Genomic DNA, 17,319 nt, shown 5'->3' with positions numbered 1-17,319 from the left:
CCTAAAAACACCCAGGTTTAGAAGCCTCGCCCTAGAGTTTACGACGCGGAGAAACGAAACCCGGCCAAAAAGAGGACGTAATCTCGCTAAAGAGAAATTGATCTTACTCCAAAAACACCCGTTAACCTTGTAGGCCTAATTGCAAACAATTAGGCTACATTAATATATGTAATTTATATGTATATTAAAATACTGGTAAATATAAACAGCCTATTTAGTTCCCCTCACTCTACAACAAATATTTTAAATTTAACGGTATTCAGAACAGAACAAGAATGAAAAATAAGTAGTTATAAAATTATATTTTAAACTGTAAAATAAAACAAATTAGGCTATAGTGGCATTAATTATAAACAGCATACAAATGTCAAGCAAAACTGAAACGGCATTGGGCTCGAGCCTGTCTCATACCAGAAGAATCCAAATGTTTCCATTTTTGCCATATTTGTAACATTTGTTTGTAGCCTAAACATGGTTTTATACTTCAGTCATGTTCTAATATCCGTGTAAAATTGGGCGCTGCACTCTGATTTTACAGCGGATCTTTTAAAATAAACAGTGTTACTTTTATGTTTGGTTGACTGCATTTGAGTTTGATGATGAATGGCTGAAATGTCAGGCAACGCTAGAACTAATGTTGTCTGTGTGTGCGTGAGGCGCCTGTGTGATCAGATGGATTAAATCAAATAAAGATATAAAGAAAATAAATTAAATGCATTAAGAGTGTCACAAAAACGAGCGTAGCCTATACTTGTTGCACAGTGTTTTTTCCCCTTTTGTTAATATTTTAATTATATTATAACCTATTATATATTTTGTGTGATCCTATTGATTTTATTTCTTTTATAAACTTAATTTCTGTTTTTCTCCTTTCACAGAAGCGCTGCAGGTACATGATGCGACGATTGAATCCTCACGGTTGTTTATGCTGCTATTCGCGCATATAAACTTGCGTACACGAGCTGAGACCAGACGTGAGATTTGATCGTAGCCACCGCTCACGTCCATATTGATAAATTCCATGTTTTGCGTTGAAACGACCGTCGTACTAACTGGCTGCAGTGTTATAAGGTGTCATTGGATAGTGTACACCCGATGGGTCTGCTGCTTGTTGTTGCAATAGCCATTATATTGTCTATGACAGCTGTTTTCTGATAGTTTTTTAAGTGTTGCATTTCACTACTTTTATATCTTTGCCAGTGTGGGCACGCACATACAGAACTTCAGCAGGCCTGCCCTGCCTCTCAGAGCTGCGGATTTCCACTAGGCCCGTTAAAGGGGTCATATGATGCGATTTCAAGTTTTCCTTTCTCTTTGGAGTGTTACAAGCTGATTGTGCATAGATAAGATCCCTGAAGTTGCAAAGACGTTCATGTTTCGTGAACCTAGGAGAGGAGGTAATTCTGACTTTATGACAATCTGGCGCTTCTGAAACAGCTACTGTTTTGTTATTATTTTAAGTATTTGCTATTGACTGTTCAAATGTGGAGTTTTGCACATTGTGTGTGTGTGCGCGTGCACACAGGGTTACATCACAGTGGAGTCAGCTGTCTTAACAGTGGCTTGTGTACTGCAAACACATACCAGCTTCATCACTGTGTCTGTCACGCGACTCTGTTCCCCTTTCTGGCTCTGTCTTTACATTTATTTTGAAAGATGAAGCTCGCGATTATGGTAAGGGGCGTTACATTTCTGACGAGTGCTTGCGGTGTTCGGCCAATCACAATGCACTGGGTCAGCTGGCCAATCAGAGCAGACTGCGCTTGTCTGCTCTGGAGGGACTTTGTAGAAAACGAAACGTTTGAGAGAGGCGGGGCATATAGGACCTACAATAATGTACAGTATTTGAAAAATAATGTGTTTTTTGAACATTAAAGCATGTCAGCATATTCTGTTACACCAAATAATGATCTTTAAAAAGCATCATATGACCCCTTTAAAAAAAAGTTCCATATGAAAGACACAGATGGCCCTGTCTCAACGGTGTAAAGCTTAATTTCGTGCAGGCTTCAAAATGCCCCAGTGTTTTCAGAACACTCCCTCAGACTGTTCGCACTGTATCATTATCTGGCAGGTTGGGACTGCTTCACATGTGACCACTTTAACTGTAATTGAAAGTGCGTGTTCCTGCAGGGGCCCCACACTTGTGCTCAACGCATATCTTGGTGACTCGCAAATGCCTAGAAGTGCTGGTCCTATGAAGGAGCACAGCATTTTACAACAACAGCAACCTTGTGCGATGGTGGCCCAGCATTCTGTGCCTGGACAGACACAAAGAAATAGTACCCAAAGATCTGCCTGGTGATCGGAGCAGTTCACCAGTCTCTTTAAGTGTTTCTACACACAGGTCCATCAGAAGCATGTTCTCGTTCACATGGACAACACGGCAGCCATGGCGTTCATAATCGCCATTGCAGTTCTTTTTCTAGCCCTCTTCTCACGCTTGCGACGAGCCTTTAGACATGGGCAGACCAGCACCTTCTGTCTGTTGAGCGGTTTGTCTCCCTTGCCAACTCAATCACAGAGCAGACATACATCGAGGCACAGGGCACACATAGCCCTGGTTCTCTGGACCTGAATGGCTAATTTCGTTGCGGAGAGATACCCTCTCAAGCAAGCGACTCAGTCTGACATCCAGCCTATATGGAATCTGAGCATCTGGCTACTTGACAGAGTTTCATTCTGACATTGATAGGTTGTCAGTGGGGAGAAATGATGTGATTAGATTTCTATGGGGTGCGAGGGGGCTGAACCCCCCCCTTGTCTGTCAATTACCCCCACTCGGGGCAATAAACAATAAACACAAAATTTCTCAAGAGCAATTTTTGAAGGGGACACAAATAATACAGACAAAATTGTAATTGTAAGGATAAATAAGTGTACACTGCATATTTACATAGCATGGAGAACGTGTTTAAATATGAGTTAGGTTCATAGGTTCAACATGCCGTCATATTATAATTTTTTTTATTATTTTGCATCCTTCACATAGTATTTTAGGTTTTGTCTGGGATTGAGGACATCTCTTATTTAGATATTCAACCGCAGCAAGCCCACATCTGCCACTTAACATCAATTGAGCAAAACCCAACACATCGGTAGATCTACAATATTAGCCTAATTTCAGTTCACACCAGTGGCAGCGGGTCAATTGGGGGCATAAAACATAAAAAATCTTACTGATCAAAAACTGTTGACTGGTTTGTTATACAGATTACAGAAATGTTTTATATATATATATATATATAAATATATAATATATAACCTTTCTGTCCCCCTCACTTCTGAAATGATGGCTACTCCCCTGGGCCATTGCATTCATAAGCTCAACAGAATCGTGTGTGATTGGTTATAATGCAGCACAAATGCGTCTGTTTCTGGCTCAGCGCAAACAGATTTGAATTTAGCAGCTGATGCTGTGCCGCACTGAACGATCTAATCATACCTGTGTGATTGTATCAAATATAAAAAATATTATTTGGCTATTTTTTGTCTTTTGTAAGCTGCATTCAAAATGCACTTGGTTCAATGCCCCCTCACTTTGAATGGGCATGACGTCTCTACTCATCCCAGTAGCACGGCTAGCTTCCGATAGTAATGAGCACTGAGTCACCACTTCTATCTTAAAGGGGTCCTATTATGCGTTTTCACTTTTTGAATTTTAGTCAGTGTGTTGTGTATGTTTGGGCATAAAAAAGATCTTCAAATTTACAAATCTCAAAGTCGCCGCCCCTCCAACTTAACCAGGGAAGAAGCCTACTTCAACATGTTAAAAATAAGTTAAATAAGCATTGTGAACAACGACACAGATGGTAACTAAAACTTGAGGCGATCATCGCGATCCAAGCTCCATGGCTTGTGTGATATAGTTATCTAATGGACATCTCTCTTTTCAAGTAAAATATGAGTCTTTATGGGAATATTGTTGTTGTATATAAAATATATAAATAATATAGTGTCTCTTCAATTGGACATACATTCCGTCATGTCTGACAACTTGAAAAATATGTTGTCAATACCATTCAGATTAAGATAAAAAAAATAAATCATGGTCTGTAAGTATTTAGGAGATTGCAGTTTTGCATACTATTGGGTTTTAAACTATGAAAATATAATTAATTTATATGCATTTTTTTTCACAAGTTAATTTATTTTTCAGTCTTTAAACTGAGATCTTAAAGGAGTTGATATCCTGTGGCTCTCTCGTGTGGACAACATTAGTATTATGGCCTTCATCTCTGAATCACATTAATATAAATGGCTGATATATTATTTGAATGATTACACATTTAATGATTACTTTACTGATAATACACCCTCATTAAACTTAAATTTACTGGTTCGTGGTATCTTATTTCATGCTTTACAGTTGAATTTTCAACTTAAATTTTTTAGCTTAGCAGTAATGATATAAAAAAAATTATACATTATTATGTCACTTTTTAAATGGTTATTTAACAATTGCATTCAGTCCTGCTGCCTGCATTAACAGTGTGATTCTGTTTGTTTGCGCCCTCCCAAAAATTTCAAGTTGGTATAAGTGTAGACCGGAGATCTCCAAAATGGGGCGTGAACTCCAAAAGTGGGCAGAACCTCCAAAATGGGGCGGGGTCTCCTCGCACAAAGACTTTCACCATTGGCTCTGGCTTCGGCCAATTGTTATTGACTTACATTTCAAAATAAAACTTTCTAAATTAAACATTGTTTCTAGTTGATCTAAAATAAAATAGGCTATATAAATAAATATTCTCCGTGAGAGTAGAGCCCAAAGCTCATGGCCAGTGGTGTTCGGACTGGCGTTTGAACCTCTACTTAATGATATAAACGGGAATCACGCACGAGCTCTCCCGCGAGCCGTCCCGGCGCAGTGCAGGGGAACGATTTCACTCTATCGCTTTGTTCTAAACAACAGGGGCATCCCCGGGCACGAAATTCGCAGGGTAGGAGGGGGTAGTGACGCTGGGTGTAACTAAAAAGGTGCCATTTTCCGGTGAGGTTCGGTTGGGGAGTTACGGAACGATCTCATATCGCATAATCTTATTAACTCTTTATCTGCTGAACTGCAACTTTCTTTACCAGCTATTCAGCGCCAATCCCGCAGTGCAGTCAATTTCACTGGTTAAGGTTAGGGTCAGGTGTGGGGTAGGTTTAGGGGTTAGCATTGTTTGTAGCATAGTGTAGGAAATCAACACTTTAATTGACACAACCAATACAAACTTTAGAATCAGCTGTGGGGCGGAGTTTGCACTGAAGTGGATTGGGGGAAAAAATTGCGCATGCGTGTCATGTGCCTGTCTGTCAATGGGAGGAAACCACGCCCTATTTTGGAGCTCCCGCCCCCATTTGGAGATCTCCGGGCTGCAGTTATACCCTTCTCAAAATTTTTAGCACCAGCCACCACTGGTTCACACACAGGCTTATCGCCGTGTTAAGCCCTGTTCACACTACAAGCGACACGCAACAACAAAGTGATACGATCCCATTTATTTCAATAGAGAGCTGGCGATTTCCGGCGACACGAGCGACAGTGACCTTTGGCGACCAGATGGGTGTGCTCAGCAATGCGACAAAGTTGAGAATCCTTCAACTTTATGCAAATGAAGAGCGACAGCCAATAGGAAAGAAGATGGTAGAGCTCATGTGATCGTTCTCCTCTCAGCTTTGGCAGTGACGCTGTTTGCGTTTTTGTCGTAGATAAACATACGTCGCTTAAACCCACGGACATGAAAAACAACCCGTGGAAACAGTGTTAAAGTAGCCCAATTCCGTGGGAAAACCATGGACTTGGCAACACTGGTCTGTGAGGTAAAGGGGGTTAAGCAGGCAGTGGACCAAACCACTGTGAGGCAAGGGAAGGGGGGACTCAAAACTTTCTAAACTTAAAACACTTAGTTTTTTTACTACTAACACAAATATTTTAAGTGTATGTTATTATATTAATTACAATACACAGAGTAGTTTGTAATGATATTTTTACAAATTTACACCCCTGGCTGTACCACACTGTGTTTATTTGATGTCTCTGCTTATGCTGAGTGCCCCTCACAGTAACATGGTGTGAAGGTACACGTTCCCCAATGCGATCAGCTTACGCTGTATGCAACGTCGAGAGACCCTCTCGAAAGGGAATGTCTCCGGTTGCTGACGTAACCTCGGTTCCCAGAGAAGGGAATGAGACGTTGCGTTCATGCCGTTTTACGCACACTTCATAAGCTCTCTTAGTCAGTCAAAAGATTCTGATGAAATGCCACTCGGCGCCGCTTATATATGGCTCTTTCCAGCCCCCTTTTTGCACGCTCGAGCACCATTGGCCGTTGCGATGCAATGGTGTTTAAGCAAAGAAGGCTTCAGTATTTGAGTATCTGTACTCTTTACTCCACTACATTTGAAATGAGTGTTGCAGTTACACATTACTTTATGCATGGCACCTAGCTTTTTCTGCAGTAGTTTATTTCTGCTCCAAAAAAAGTGATTTTGCCTACTACAGGGCACCGAAAGCACTATATCTTTTTCTTTTTTTTTTGCCCTTTTGCCCTTACTCACCTAAACTTTTCAACAAGGCTACTTTACGTGAATGTGAGTTCCATAGCAAGCTGTTGTGAATCACAGGTGGGAGATGAGGACATGACTGCAGCCGACAATGAGGCCGAAACTTTTTAATTTTACTTAACATTATTTTATCTATCCTGAACATTATTTTATCTATCCTATTTTTCTATTCTGAAGAGAATAAAAAAATTAAAAAAAATATTTTAGGTGCACAAAATGTAGGTGTTTTATTTTGGTTTTAGAAAATAAACATGATTGCTCTCCTCACAAATCAATTCTTTCTTGTTTTTGTTACATGTACTCTTTGCCTTGTTTTGGACTTTTATGTCACTTCCTGTCTTCTGTGGTGTTTGTAGTCAGTTTATAGTCCGTTGGTTGTCCCTGATTAGTCTCCCCAGGTGTTTCTTGTTATCTTGTTACCCTGTGTATATATTGCCCTACTGTTTATTTAGTTCCTTGTGAGTTGTTGAATGTAATGGTTGTCTGTTTGCCCATCATTCTGTTCTTTGTTCTCTTTGGTTTTTAGCTTATTGTTCATTCTAGTTTTTCCATTAAATACCTTCACATAGATCCTAGCCTCTGCCTGTTTTCCCTTCTCCACAACGTTACAGTTTTTCACTGGCATGTCTCTTTGACTAGTGCTTCTTTGAGCCTATATTTAGTACAAGTAAAATACTTTAGTACTGGTAAAATCAGATACTCTAAGACTTTTACTCAAGTTGTTTTGGAATTGGTGACTTGTAATGTGTAATGGAGTAATTTTCACTGTAAAGTATCTGTTCTTTTACTAAAGTATGGGTTTCAGGTACTCGTTGCACCTCTGCAAATCATATTTCTTTGTACCTTATGCATATTAGTACCTTAGGAGGTACTTTTGAGAGTACAGTCTAACTGACTAACTAAAAGCACAATATTCATACATTTTTCCTCATGCTAATCAAAGTTTGCATCACAGATGAAAATGTAAATATGATCCTGAGCCAACCAATCCACAGTGTGATTAAAAACACATACATACTGATGTATGCATGAGAAATTACATTTTTTTTTCACTAAGTAATGTTTAATCAGAATGTTGTAACTGGACCTTCTATATATAAAAATAAAGAGATCTCTCACTACTTCCATTTAATCACGATTACTTGTAGTTTTTGTTGATCTAATCTGTGTGTTCTGATCTAAGAGAGTGAAGAGTGATTATTGTTCTCTACAGGTTGAGTGATTGTGGTGTCACAGATGAAGGTTGTGCTGCTCTGGCTTCAGCTCTGAGATCAAACTCCTCACACCTGAGAGAACTGGATCTGTCTGGCAATAAACTAGGAGATTCTGGTGTGATGAGTCTCTCTTCTGGACTCGAGAATCCTGACTGTAAATTAGAGATACTCAGGTGAGAATCACACGCTCAGACAAATTCTCTTTTTTTTTTTTAAAGATACAGTGGGTACGGAAAGTATTCAGACCCCCTTAAATTTTTCACTCTTTGTTATATTGCAGCCATTTGCTAAAATCATTTAAGTTAATTTTTTTCCTCATTAATGTACACACAGCACCCCATATTGACAGAAAAACACAGAATTGTTGACATTTTTGCAGATGTATTAAAAAAGAAAAACTGAAATATCACATGGTCCTAAGTATTCAGACCCTTTGCTCAGTATATAGTAGAAGCTCATATATATATTTTTGTAGTAATGTAGAAGAGAATGAGTGGTTGGGATCAGAAAGCCCCAGGTCCTTCTGGGATATGAACTCGGGTCGCTGTGTGCCAGAACGCTGGCCATGAGGCTGACAAATTCTCTTATAGTGAAACAGAAGCAGATAATGTGGGATAATCAACAAAATATGTGATTAAAAATGAAAAGTTAGTGCTGCAAATTCATCATCAATTCACTGTTCTGAATCCAAAATATGTCATTAGTGTAATTGGTGCAGATTGGTACAAACGTTTAACAAATACAAATGCAAACACAGCATGTCACACTGTGATGTGTATATATTGATATTATGTTGTTACATGCCTGGGAATGATCTGATCTGTGTTCTGATCTGAGAGAGTAAAGAGTGTGTCATTGTTTTCTACAGGTTGAGTGGTTGTGGTCTCGCAGATGAAGGTTGTGGTGCTCTGACTTCAGCTCTGAGATCAAACCCCTCACATCTGAGAGAACTGGATCTGTCTGAAAATATACTAGAAGATTCTGGTGTGATGCATCTCTCTTCCGGATTTGAGAATCCTCACTGTAAACTGGAGATACTCAGGTGAGAATCACACATGGTCTGGTACTCAGACAAGTTCTCTCTCTCTCTTTTTTTTTTTTTTTTAGATTTAAGGAAGTAATGTAGAAGAGAAAGGGGGATGAGATCAGAAAGCACTGCATAAATCTCATGAGGCTATCTTTTGAGAACACAAAAGGAAAAAAGAATGTCCTGTTTGTGCTTGTTTATATTATGGCAGTGACTAGGGAAAACCTTCAAACTTTAATGTATGGCACATGCAGGGCTGGACTGGGACTAAAATTCAGCCTTGTAAAAATCCAGTCTACTTGGCCCACATGTTTCCTAGTCAGATTAAAGGGATAGTTCACCCAAAAATGAAAATTTGATGTTTATCTGCTTACCCCCAGGGCATCCAAGATGTAGGTGACTTTGTTTCTTCAGTAGAACACAAACGAAGATTTTTAACTCAAACCGTTGCAGTCTGTCAGTCATATAATGGAGGTGAATGGGAATCACGGCTTTGAGAGTCAAAAAAACATACACAAACAAAACGAAATGAAACCCTGTGGCTCGTGACGATACAATGATGTGTAAAGACACAAAACGATCGGTCTGTGCAAGAAACTGAACAGTATTTATATCGTTTTTTAACTGTCCTTTATAAGGCCATTAGAGTCAAAAAAACATACACAAACAAAACGAAATGAAACCCTGTGGCTCGTGACGATACAATGATGTGTAAAGACACAAAACGATCGGTCTGTGCAAGAAACTGAACAGTATTTATATTGTTTTTTACCAATGATTTTCACTGCAATGTCCGAACTGTCCTTAGCGCGTCCTGAGCGCGTTCTTCTTCTTCTTCTTGCTTTACGGCAGATCGCAGACTTACCGCCACCTATCTCTCAAGTGGACCATTGACACTCTATCTACAGTCTCAATTAGGGGTGTCAATGGAGAAGACGACGCGTCAGGCGACGGCTGTTGAGGACGCGCTCAGGACAGATCGATTTTGTGTCTTTACACATCAATGTATCGTCACGAGCCGCAGGGCTTAATTTGGTTTTGTTTGTGTATGTTTTTTTGACTCTCAAAGCTGCGATTCCCATCCACTTCCATTATATGATTGACAGACTGCAACGGTTTGAAATTAAAAATCTTAATTTGTGTTCTACTGAAGGAATAAAGTCACCTACATCTTGGATGCCCTTGGGGTATCCAAGATGTAAAGATCCAGCCCCGTCACCGTCACTCACAGCCGCTTGCACGTGTTTTGCGCATGAGCCGCACGTAACCCAAAATTAAATTGCTTAATCGACCATCAATAGCTTTAATTGATTTAATCGACTGTTGATTAATCGTCGACATCCCTAAAAGATATTATTGAATCTCAAATGCAATTAACAATATTAATACTACATTCTGGTGAAAATACCACTTCTCTTTGGTGACGTATGCTGGACTTCTCCAATCATTAGTATGCTTAAACCCCACTCCTGCAAGCTCACATTCATCTGCCCCCACATCTCAAAATACAGTCAACAGCTGATGGATAAACCAAGTGCCCACCCAACATTTATTATTTTCATTCTCAGATGTACATCACAATATGGAAAAAAAGATCTATCGCTACGTCCATTTCATCGTAACTTGAAGTTTTTGTTGATCTGATCTGTGTGTTCTGATCTAAAAGAGTGAAAACTGTGTCATTGCTCTCTACAGGTTGTATAATTGTGGAATCACAGATGAAGGTTGTGCTGCTCTGGCTTCAGCTCTGAAATTAAACACCTCACACCTGAGAGAGCTGGATCTGTCTGACAATGAACTAAAGGATTCTGGTGTGGGGTTACTCTCTTCTGGACTCTTAAATCCTGACTGTAAATTGGAGATACTTAGGTGAGAATCACACATGGTCTGGTACTCAGACAAATTCTCTTTTTTTTAATATTTAAGAAAGCAGCGTAGATGAGAAAGGAGAGTTGGGATCAGAAAGCACCAGGAGCTGCCCGGATACGAGCTTAGGTCACTGTGTGAGCGTTCCCTTTCAAGAGGGTCTCTCGACGTTGCATACAGTGTAAGCTGATCGCATTGGGGAGCGTGTAACTTCACACCACATGTACCTTCATGCCTGTCAGCAAGGGGTGGGCGATATTACTAAATACTTAAATCATGATTTGAGTAATTTTATTTCATGGTAATGATATATATCACGATATAGTTATTTTTGCTTTAAGTAATGTTTTCATGATATCAAAAGTTTTGATACCATTGAAATTTCATAATGATCAATTTCAATATGAAAAAACTAATAAAAAAATCTAATAAATAAACTCTCAAACTTACTAAGACAGTAAAACAGTCAGTGACAAGACTGCTAACAAAGAAAGTAATTACTAGCAATTGAACAAAGACAAATGAAATAGACCTACATGAAAAACTTCAAGCACTAGAAATAAGAAACACTACTTAAATTGTATGTTATGTACAAAAACACTGCAGTCTTCACTGTGTAAATATAGATTTATTCCTATTAAAGTTACAAAAGTGACTAGCAGTCAATAGCAGCAACAGATTTTCTCTGTTGTTTGATTAACAATAATGACACAGACAGCACCAGGTTTATTAGCCTGCTGTCCCTTTAAGACCAAATGCACGGATCTAATATACTGATACATATGAGTTCCCTATCGAACAGGAAATCCCATTGCGTTGCTTGACGCTAATGGAGAAACCCCTGTCTACTCTGTTATTGAAGCCTGATTTGTTAACGTTTGTGTCGCTCAGGGGTGGGCAAACTTGGCCCTTCCAGGCCACTTTCCTGCAGAGTTTAGCTCCAACCCTAATCAAACACACCTGAACCAGTTAATCATTGTCTTCAAGACTACTAGAAGGCTACAGGCAGGTGAGTTTTATGATTTATCAAATCTCTGCAAGAAAGTGGCCTGGAAGGGCCAAGCTTGTCCATCACTGGTGTAGCTGCACAAGCCAATGGTGCTTGAGCCCGCCAGCAGGGGCGAGAAGGCACCTTGATCTGCAAGTGTGTTTTACATGTGAAGATCAGCTTCCCTCGTTTGCATAGAGCGGTTTGATCTTTTTAGGCGGATCAGAGGAAAAAGCTGCCACCAATGATTCCATATCGCTGACAGCTTCAGATTCGAGCGCATCGCTTGCCTGGGCCACGCCCGTGCTGAGGCTGGGCTCACTGAGATAGATCGCTCTCACTACGAGAGCTTGTGTCTTGCTCTGCTTCACTCTCGTTTCGCCTTCTTCAATGAAGACGACCCCGCCCCTCCCGCTCTCCCGGCAAACTCACGGGTCGAGCTACCAGGCTTGAGTGATTGCACGCTGGTACAGGTCCCGCGTGCTTCACTCTTCCTGCAGCACTTTGCGTGTATACATGTGAGGATTAGCACCCCTCGTCTGCAACGAGCGGTTTGATCTTTTAAGAGGATTATTATCACTGACAGCGTCAGATATGAATGCATCTGGGCCATGCCCACCCTGAAGCTGCGCACACAGGGGCAGGATGCTCCCACTGTGAAATACTTTGAGAGGAACAGGAGAGGGTCAGTTTTCGCCAAGGCCAGAACTCCCTCGAAGAATACTTGTGATCATTCCCCACCTCTTCGAATACTTCTGAGTGGTGGAGGTTTTTAGCCGGGCACATCCTGCAAGATCAGCATGTGCCCCAGCAAACTACCGCTGTGATAGTGGACCCACATACTCAAAAGAGCATTTCTCCTCTCCTTGCAATCACGAATGCTAGTTCCACGTCCCCGCATGGCGAACTGCCATTAGTAAGAATGGAACCGCTTACCATCCGGCTTTTGGCTTGGAAAGCCATTCCTGGTGTGTCAAGCTGGATTCTAAAAGTCATAGAATGAGGTTACTCGCTCCAGTTCACTCACAAGCCTCCTCGTTTCAGGGGCCTGGTTCAGACTTTGGTACAGGACAATGAAGCTAACAGCTAAGGAAAGTAAGCTAACGAAGTAACAGAGTAAACAGGAGTTTCCCCATTAGCGTCAAGCAGCGCAACGCTCGTTCCCTTATCTCAGTAGTACTGAGTAACTGTAGTAACACTAACTGCACCGTGGTATTGTAGCAGAAATGTGGGCCACAATACCATAGTGCAGTTAGTGTTACTACAGTAAATTTGTAAATTGAAAAGCCTTCTGACTGTATCGTTGCGCAGTGTTTCTCCTGTTTGTCAGCGCTGTTTCATCGGGCTTTAAACCATTTGTGTTCTTCACACTGGATCTCACAGAGCTGTTTAGTGTAGTGTGACCGAGACTCATCAGCGAGTAAACACATCTGCTCTCGTAAGCTTGCACTGTGCTGCCGTTTGAATAGGTTGTGGCTAGAATAAATACAGGTGCGGCCGAAAACGAACAATAAATTGAATTTGCCAACTTTTAGATTGTGTTTTATTAACGTACACCTACCCCAACCCTAAACCTATCCCTTACAATACTGCAAATACAGTAATTTTTGAATAGGCCTTTATCACAGTTCGCATGTCATCACATCGGACTCTGATTAGTAGTGTAAAGGAATTTCCACTTGCATTATTGTCAATGGACAGATGCCAGTTTTGTGAAGAAAATTAAACTAATTTAGAGGGACTTCATAATAAACGTCAATATTTATAACAATATTTATGTTTATTTGTACTGATGCCCTACCATATATGTCATCCTTAATTTTAATGTGTAACATATGATCGACATGATTGTTACCGCTGTCACTGTTGCCAGTCATGAGATTAATGAATAGCAGCACGCTGCTCAAGTTACTCTCAGAGTAATAATCGGAGTGATTTAAATTGATTTTTAATATTATTTATTTTATTATTGCATTAACCTCCTATTTTTGTTTACAGTATAATGCTATTCAATCATTGCACTCAATCATGGAGGACATTAGTTATTTTTGAATAATCGCCTATGGGCTGGAAATATTCTTTTATTTGAACAACTTTAATTCGATATAATTACTGAGGATTGCATCATAAAGTAAGTGCATGAAAAATTAGACCATTTGACTCTGAAGTATTCCGCATACACATTGTGTATGCTCCCCCATATATTGCTCCCCTTTAAGTCGGAATATCATGAAACAATCTTCCTTGGTTTAACAAGACTCAATTAATGATTGTAAACTGTTTGGTGTCTTTAGAAGACGTATCTGTGCTGAATTTTACATAAATCAAAAAAATCCCGTGCTATGGGCACAGCCATTGCTTCAGGCTGCTGTGGAAGTTTTTTACTCCACTATTTGATACTTCCGCTTTTCGAACGTGTTTGATAAAGGCCTATTTTGAGCCGAGCAGATAAATGGTCCATGTGGCATGGTTCAAATGAGTAGCGCGGTTTTGTTCCACTTCTGGTGCATAAACATTATATTGAACATTTATCGAACTCTTGTTATTGTTTTAGCAAGGAAAATTATATCTCGATAATTATCATTATTGTTTTATCGCCCAGCCGTAGCCTCAAACTCTTCATTTTTCTGCCAAATTCACTGTTCCAAATCCAAAATATGTCATTTGTGTAATTGGTGCAGATTGGTACAAAAGTTAAATAGGCCTACAAATGCAAACATTGTATGTCACACACCATGATGTGTATGTATTGACACTATTTTATGTGCCTAGGAACAATCTGATCTGTGCGTTCTGATATAAGTAAGTGAAGAGTGTGTCATTGTTCTCTACAGGTTGGTTGATTGTAGATTCACAGATGAAGGTTGTGCTGCTCTGGCTTCAGTTCTGAGATCAAACCCCTCGAACCTGAGAGAACTGGATCTGTCTGACAATGAACTAGAAGATTCTGGTGTGATGCATCTCTCATCTGGACTCGAGAATCCTGACTGTAAACTGGAGATACTCAGGTGAGAATCACACAAGTCTGGTACTCAATTTCTCTATCTCTTTTTTTAAGATTTAAGGAAGTAATGTAGAAGAGAAAGAGTTGTGAGCTGACTAACAAAATAGCTGTAGAAACAAAGTTTGTATTCAAAGCCAAAAAGCAAACACACTAGAACATTAATGTTTAAAAAAAAAACTACCTCAGAAGTGTGTATCTCCTAAATTCTCCTTTTGCGTTCAGAAAATGTCATACAGCTTTTTGAACTACACCAGTGTAAGTAATTAATGTCTCCTGCCAAAATGTTATTTTGTGAATATGGAAATACTTGGATTCTTGCAGAATGAGGGATATATGAGCCCATAAACATGGATTAAACTATATGTCAGCTTTCTGTTTTATGGTCTGGCTATTTAAGCATTTATTAGCAAATTTTACTGGTCACACCGTGTGTTCATAGGCTTCAGAAATATATCATGTTTTTCAGTCTTCTTCTGTCCTCATATTCAATTTTTCACAGTTTGTATTCATTAAGGTAAGGAACTCAAGTTTATATGTATATAGCATTTCACACTTACCCAAGATTTCACTCAAATTTGGTAAAAATTTGTCAAATGTGCTCACAATTTACTTTAAATGAGAGTACGAATTAGTACAGTAAATCGTAGGAATGAATTGTTAATTCGTGGCCACGATATGAATATTTTTTCCCTGTATGTTAGGTCTGGGGCTCCGTACTTGTGCGCGTGCGTGTGTGCGTGCGTGAGTGAGAAAAAGCACACTCACAGACAAGGCTGTGAGAGAACGGCACTTTTTAATGCTTCAGTAACTAACATTCTACTTTCCATACAAAGTAACTATGTAGATTAATTAGTTTAGTTATCAAAACATTTAACTGGATGCAATATTAACTGACTAGCTGACTATTTCTTCCAAAGCTAACTAGAAGCAGCAGCAGTACTGCACATCTCTATTCCCAAAAACAGTGTGTCATTGTTTTCTACAGGTTGAGACATTGTGATGTCTCAAAAAAAGGTTGTACTGCTCTGGCTTCAGCTCTGCGATCAAACCCCTCACACCTGAGAGTACTGGAGCTGAATGTGAAAAAAATACGAGAATCAGGACGTGAACTGCTTACTGCTCTATTGGATTCTCCACATTATAAACTAGAGTCACTGCTGTAAGTAATGATAATTTCAAATAAATACTCATTTCATATTTCATTTTAAACTCATATAGCTGAACATTTATATAGTTGTATGTCTATATTTTCATCAAAAAGGACTGTAACATAAGAGTCTTCAGTTCATCTTCAGTTTAGTCTCTACACTGTACATTGTTTAATTTTGCCCATTTGAATGTAACTGATGCGAAGACTTCAGTAGAAAATGCACCATGACTCGACAACGGAAAATCCCAGCTAATGGGGCTATTGATTCAGAAAGAGCTTGTTTAAAATTGCTGACAAACATGCAATCGTTCTGTAAGATGTGTGTTCACTAGGGATGCAGCTACACAGTTAGCCCACTGTTCGATACATACCTCGGTTTTTTTAACCACGGTTTTCAGTTTTGTTCGGTTCTGATGGCTTGGCACATTTTTTGTTATTCTATGCTTTGGCAACAGAGGTTGAGGAGATATTTTTTCTTTTTCTTTAATTCACTTAAAAGCAAATAATAATAATAATTAATTAATAAATCCACTTGTACACATTCCTAGTGTATTGTATAATTTAAAATAAATACATTTTTATATATATATATATATATATATATATATATATATACAGTGGGTACGGAAAGTATTCAGACCCCCTTACATTTTTCACTCTTTGTTATATTGCAGCCATTTGCTAATTTGCTAATTGCATAAAGTTAATTTTTTTTCCTGATTAATGTACACACAGCACCCCATATTGACAGAAAAACACAGAATTGTTGACATTTTTGCAGATTTATTAAAAAAGAAAAACTGAAATATCACATGGTCCTAAGTATTCAGACCCTTTGCTGTGACACTCATATATTTAACGCAGGTGCTGTCCATTTATATATATATATATATATATACAGTATATAAATGAACACTTCCAGAACAAAAAGTGCTTCTTAACCCTGGCATCTCACAGCTGCTGGGAGCCCATATACAAACTGGGGAACAAATTAATATAAACATTTAAATATAAATTGACCATTTTAATTAAACATACTTCTACTTTAGTAAACATAAATTAACCATCTCAATTAAACTTTCCTGTACAGTAGCCTTCATTAAAAATGTAAAGTGCAATATCACTCAGGTCAGCTAGCCTATCTGTTCCTGTATTTTGAGGATTTTCTGTAATAAGATAAGCCTGTCAACATTCTCTCCAGAGAAAATTCTCTCACTTGTAACAGAGGTTCCTGGAACACAGAGGTGCCACTGTGGAACTTTTGCTACATGGGGGAACTTCTGTGGTTTAGCCAATTTGTCTATTATACTGTTGCATGTCTTTTCATAGAGGTCAAGAATTACCTCAGTGCTGAAAAATGTATGAGACCGTAGACCGTACTTAAAAACCTGTCCTTGTCCTGTACATTATGCAGACAATGAGAGGCACAGTATCTCGTAATATATATTTTAGTATAGATGTGGTGGAACACAGATTGAGTGCTTTCATAAGGTGGCAAAAGCCCATATCTCCAATCACTGA

General features: G+C 39.2%; 1 protein-coding gene across 1 annotated transcript in view; it reads left to right on the top strand.

Moving 5' to 3' along the window:
* Positions 1 to 16,230, top strand: part of LOC107558814 (uncharacterized) — an 85,221-nt gene extending 68,991 nt beyond the window's left edge. Inside the window, exons 14-19 of the mRNA XM_016242501.1 lie at positions 7,763 to 7,936; positions 8,632 to 8,805; positions 10,486 to 10,659; positions 14,479 to 14,652; positions 15,634 to 15,807; positions 15,910 to 16,230. Of these exons, the coding sequence (XP_016097987.1) occupies positions 7,763 to 7,936; positions 8,632 to 8,805; positions 10,486 to 10,659; positions 14,479 to 14,652; positions 15,634 to 15,807; positions 15,910 to 15,922 (883 nt within the window). The 3' untranslated portion in view covers positions 15,923 to 16,230. The remainder of the gene's footprint in view (positions 1 to 7,762; positions 7,937 to 8,631; positions 8,806 to 10,485; positions 10,660 to 14,478; positions 14,653 to 15,633; positions 15,808 to 15,909) is intronic.
* The last annotated feature ends 1,089 nt before the right edge of the window (positions 16,231 to 17,319 follow it).

The sequence above is a fragment of the Sinocyclocheilus grahami genome, unplaced genomic scaffold (genome assembly GCF_001515645.1).
Source record: "Sinocyclocheilus grahami isolate Dianchi unplaced genomic scaffold, SAMN03320097.WGS_v1.1 scaffold661.1, whole genome shotgun sequence".
In the NCBI taxonomy this organism is placed as follows: domain Eukaryota; kingdom Metazoa; phylum Chordata; class Actinopteri; order Cypriniformes; family Cyprinidae; genus Sinocyclocheilus; species Sinocyclocheilus grahami.
The sequence above is the reverse complement of the archived record's forward strand: the minus strand, read 5'-3'. Positions and strand labels throughout refer to the sequence as shown.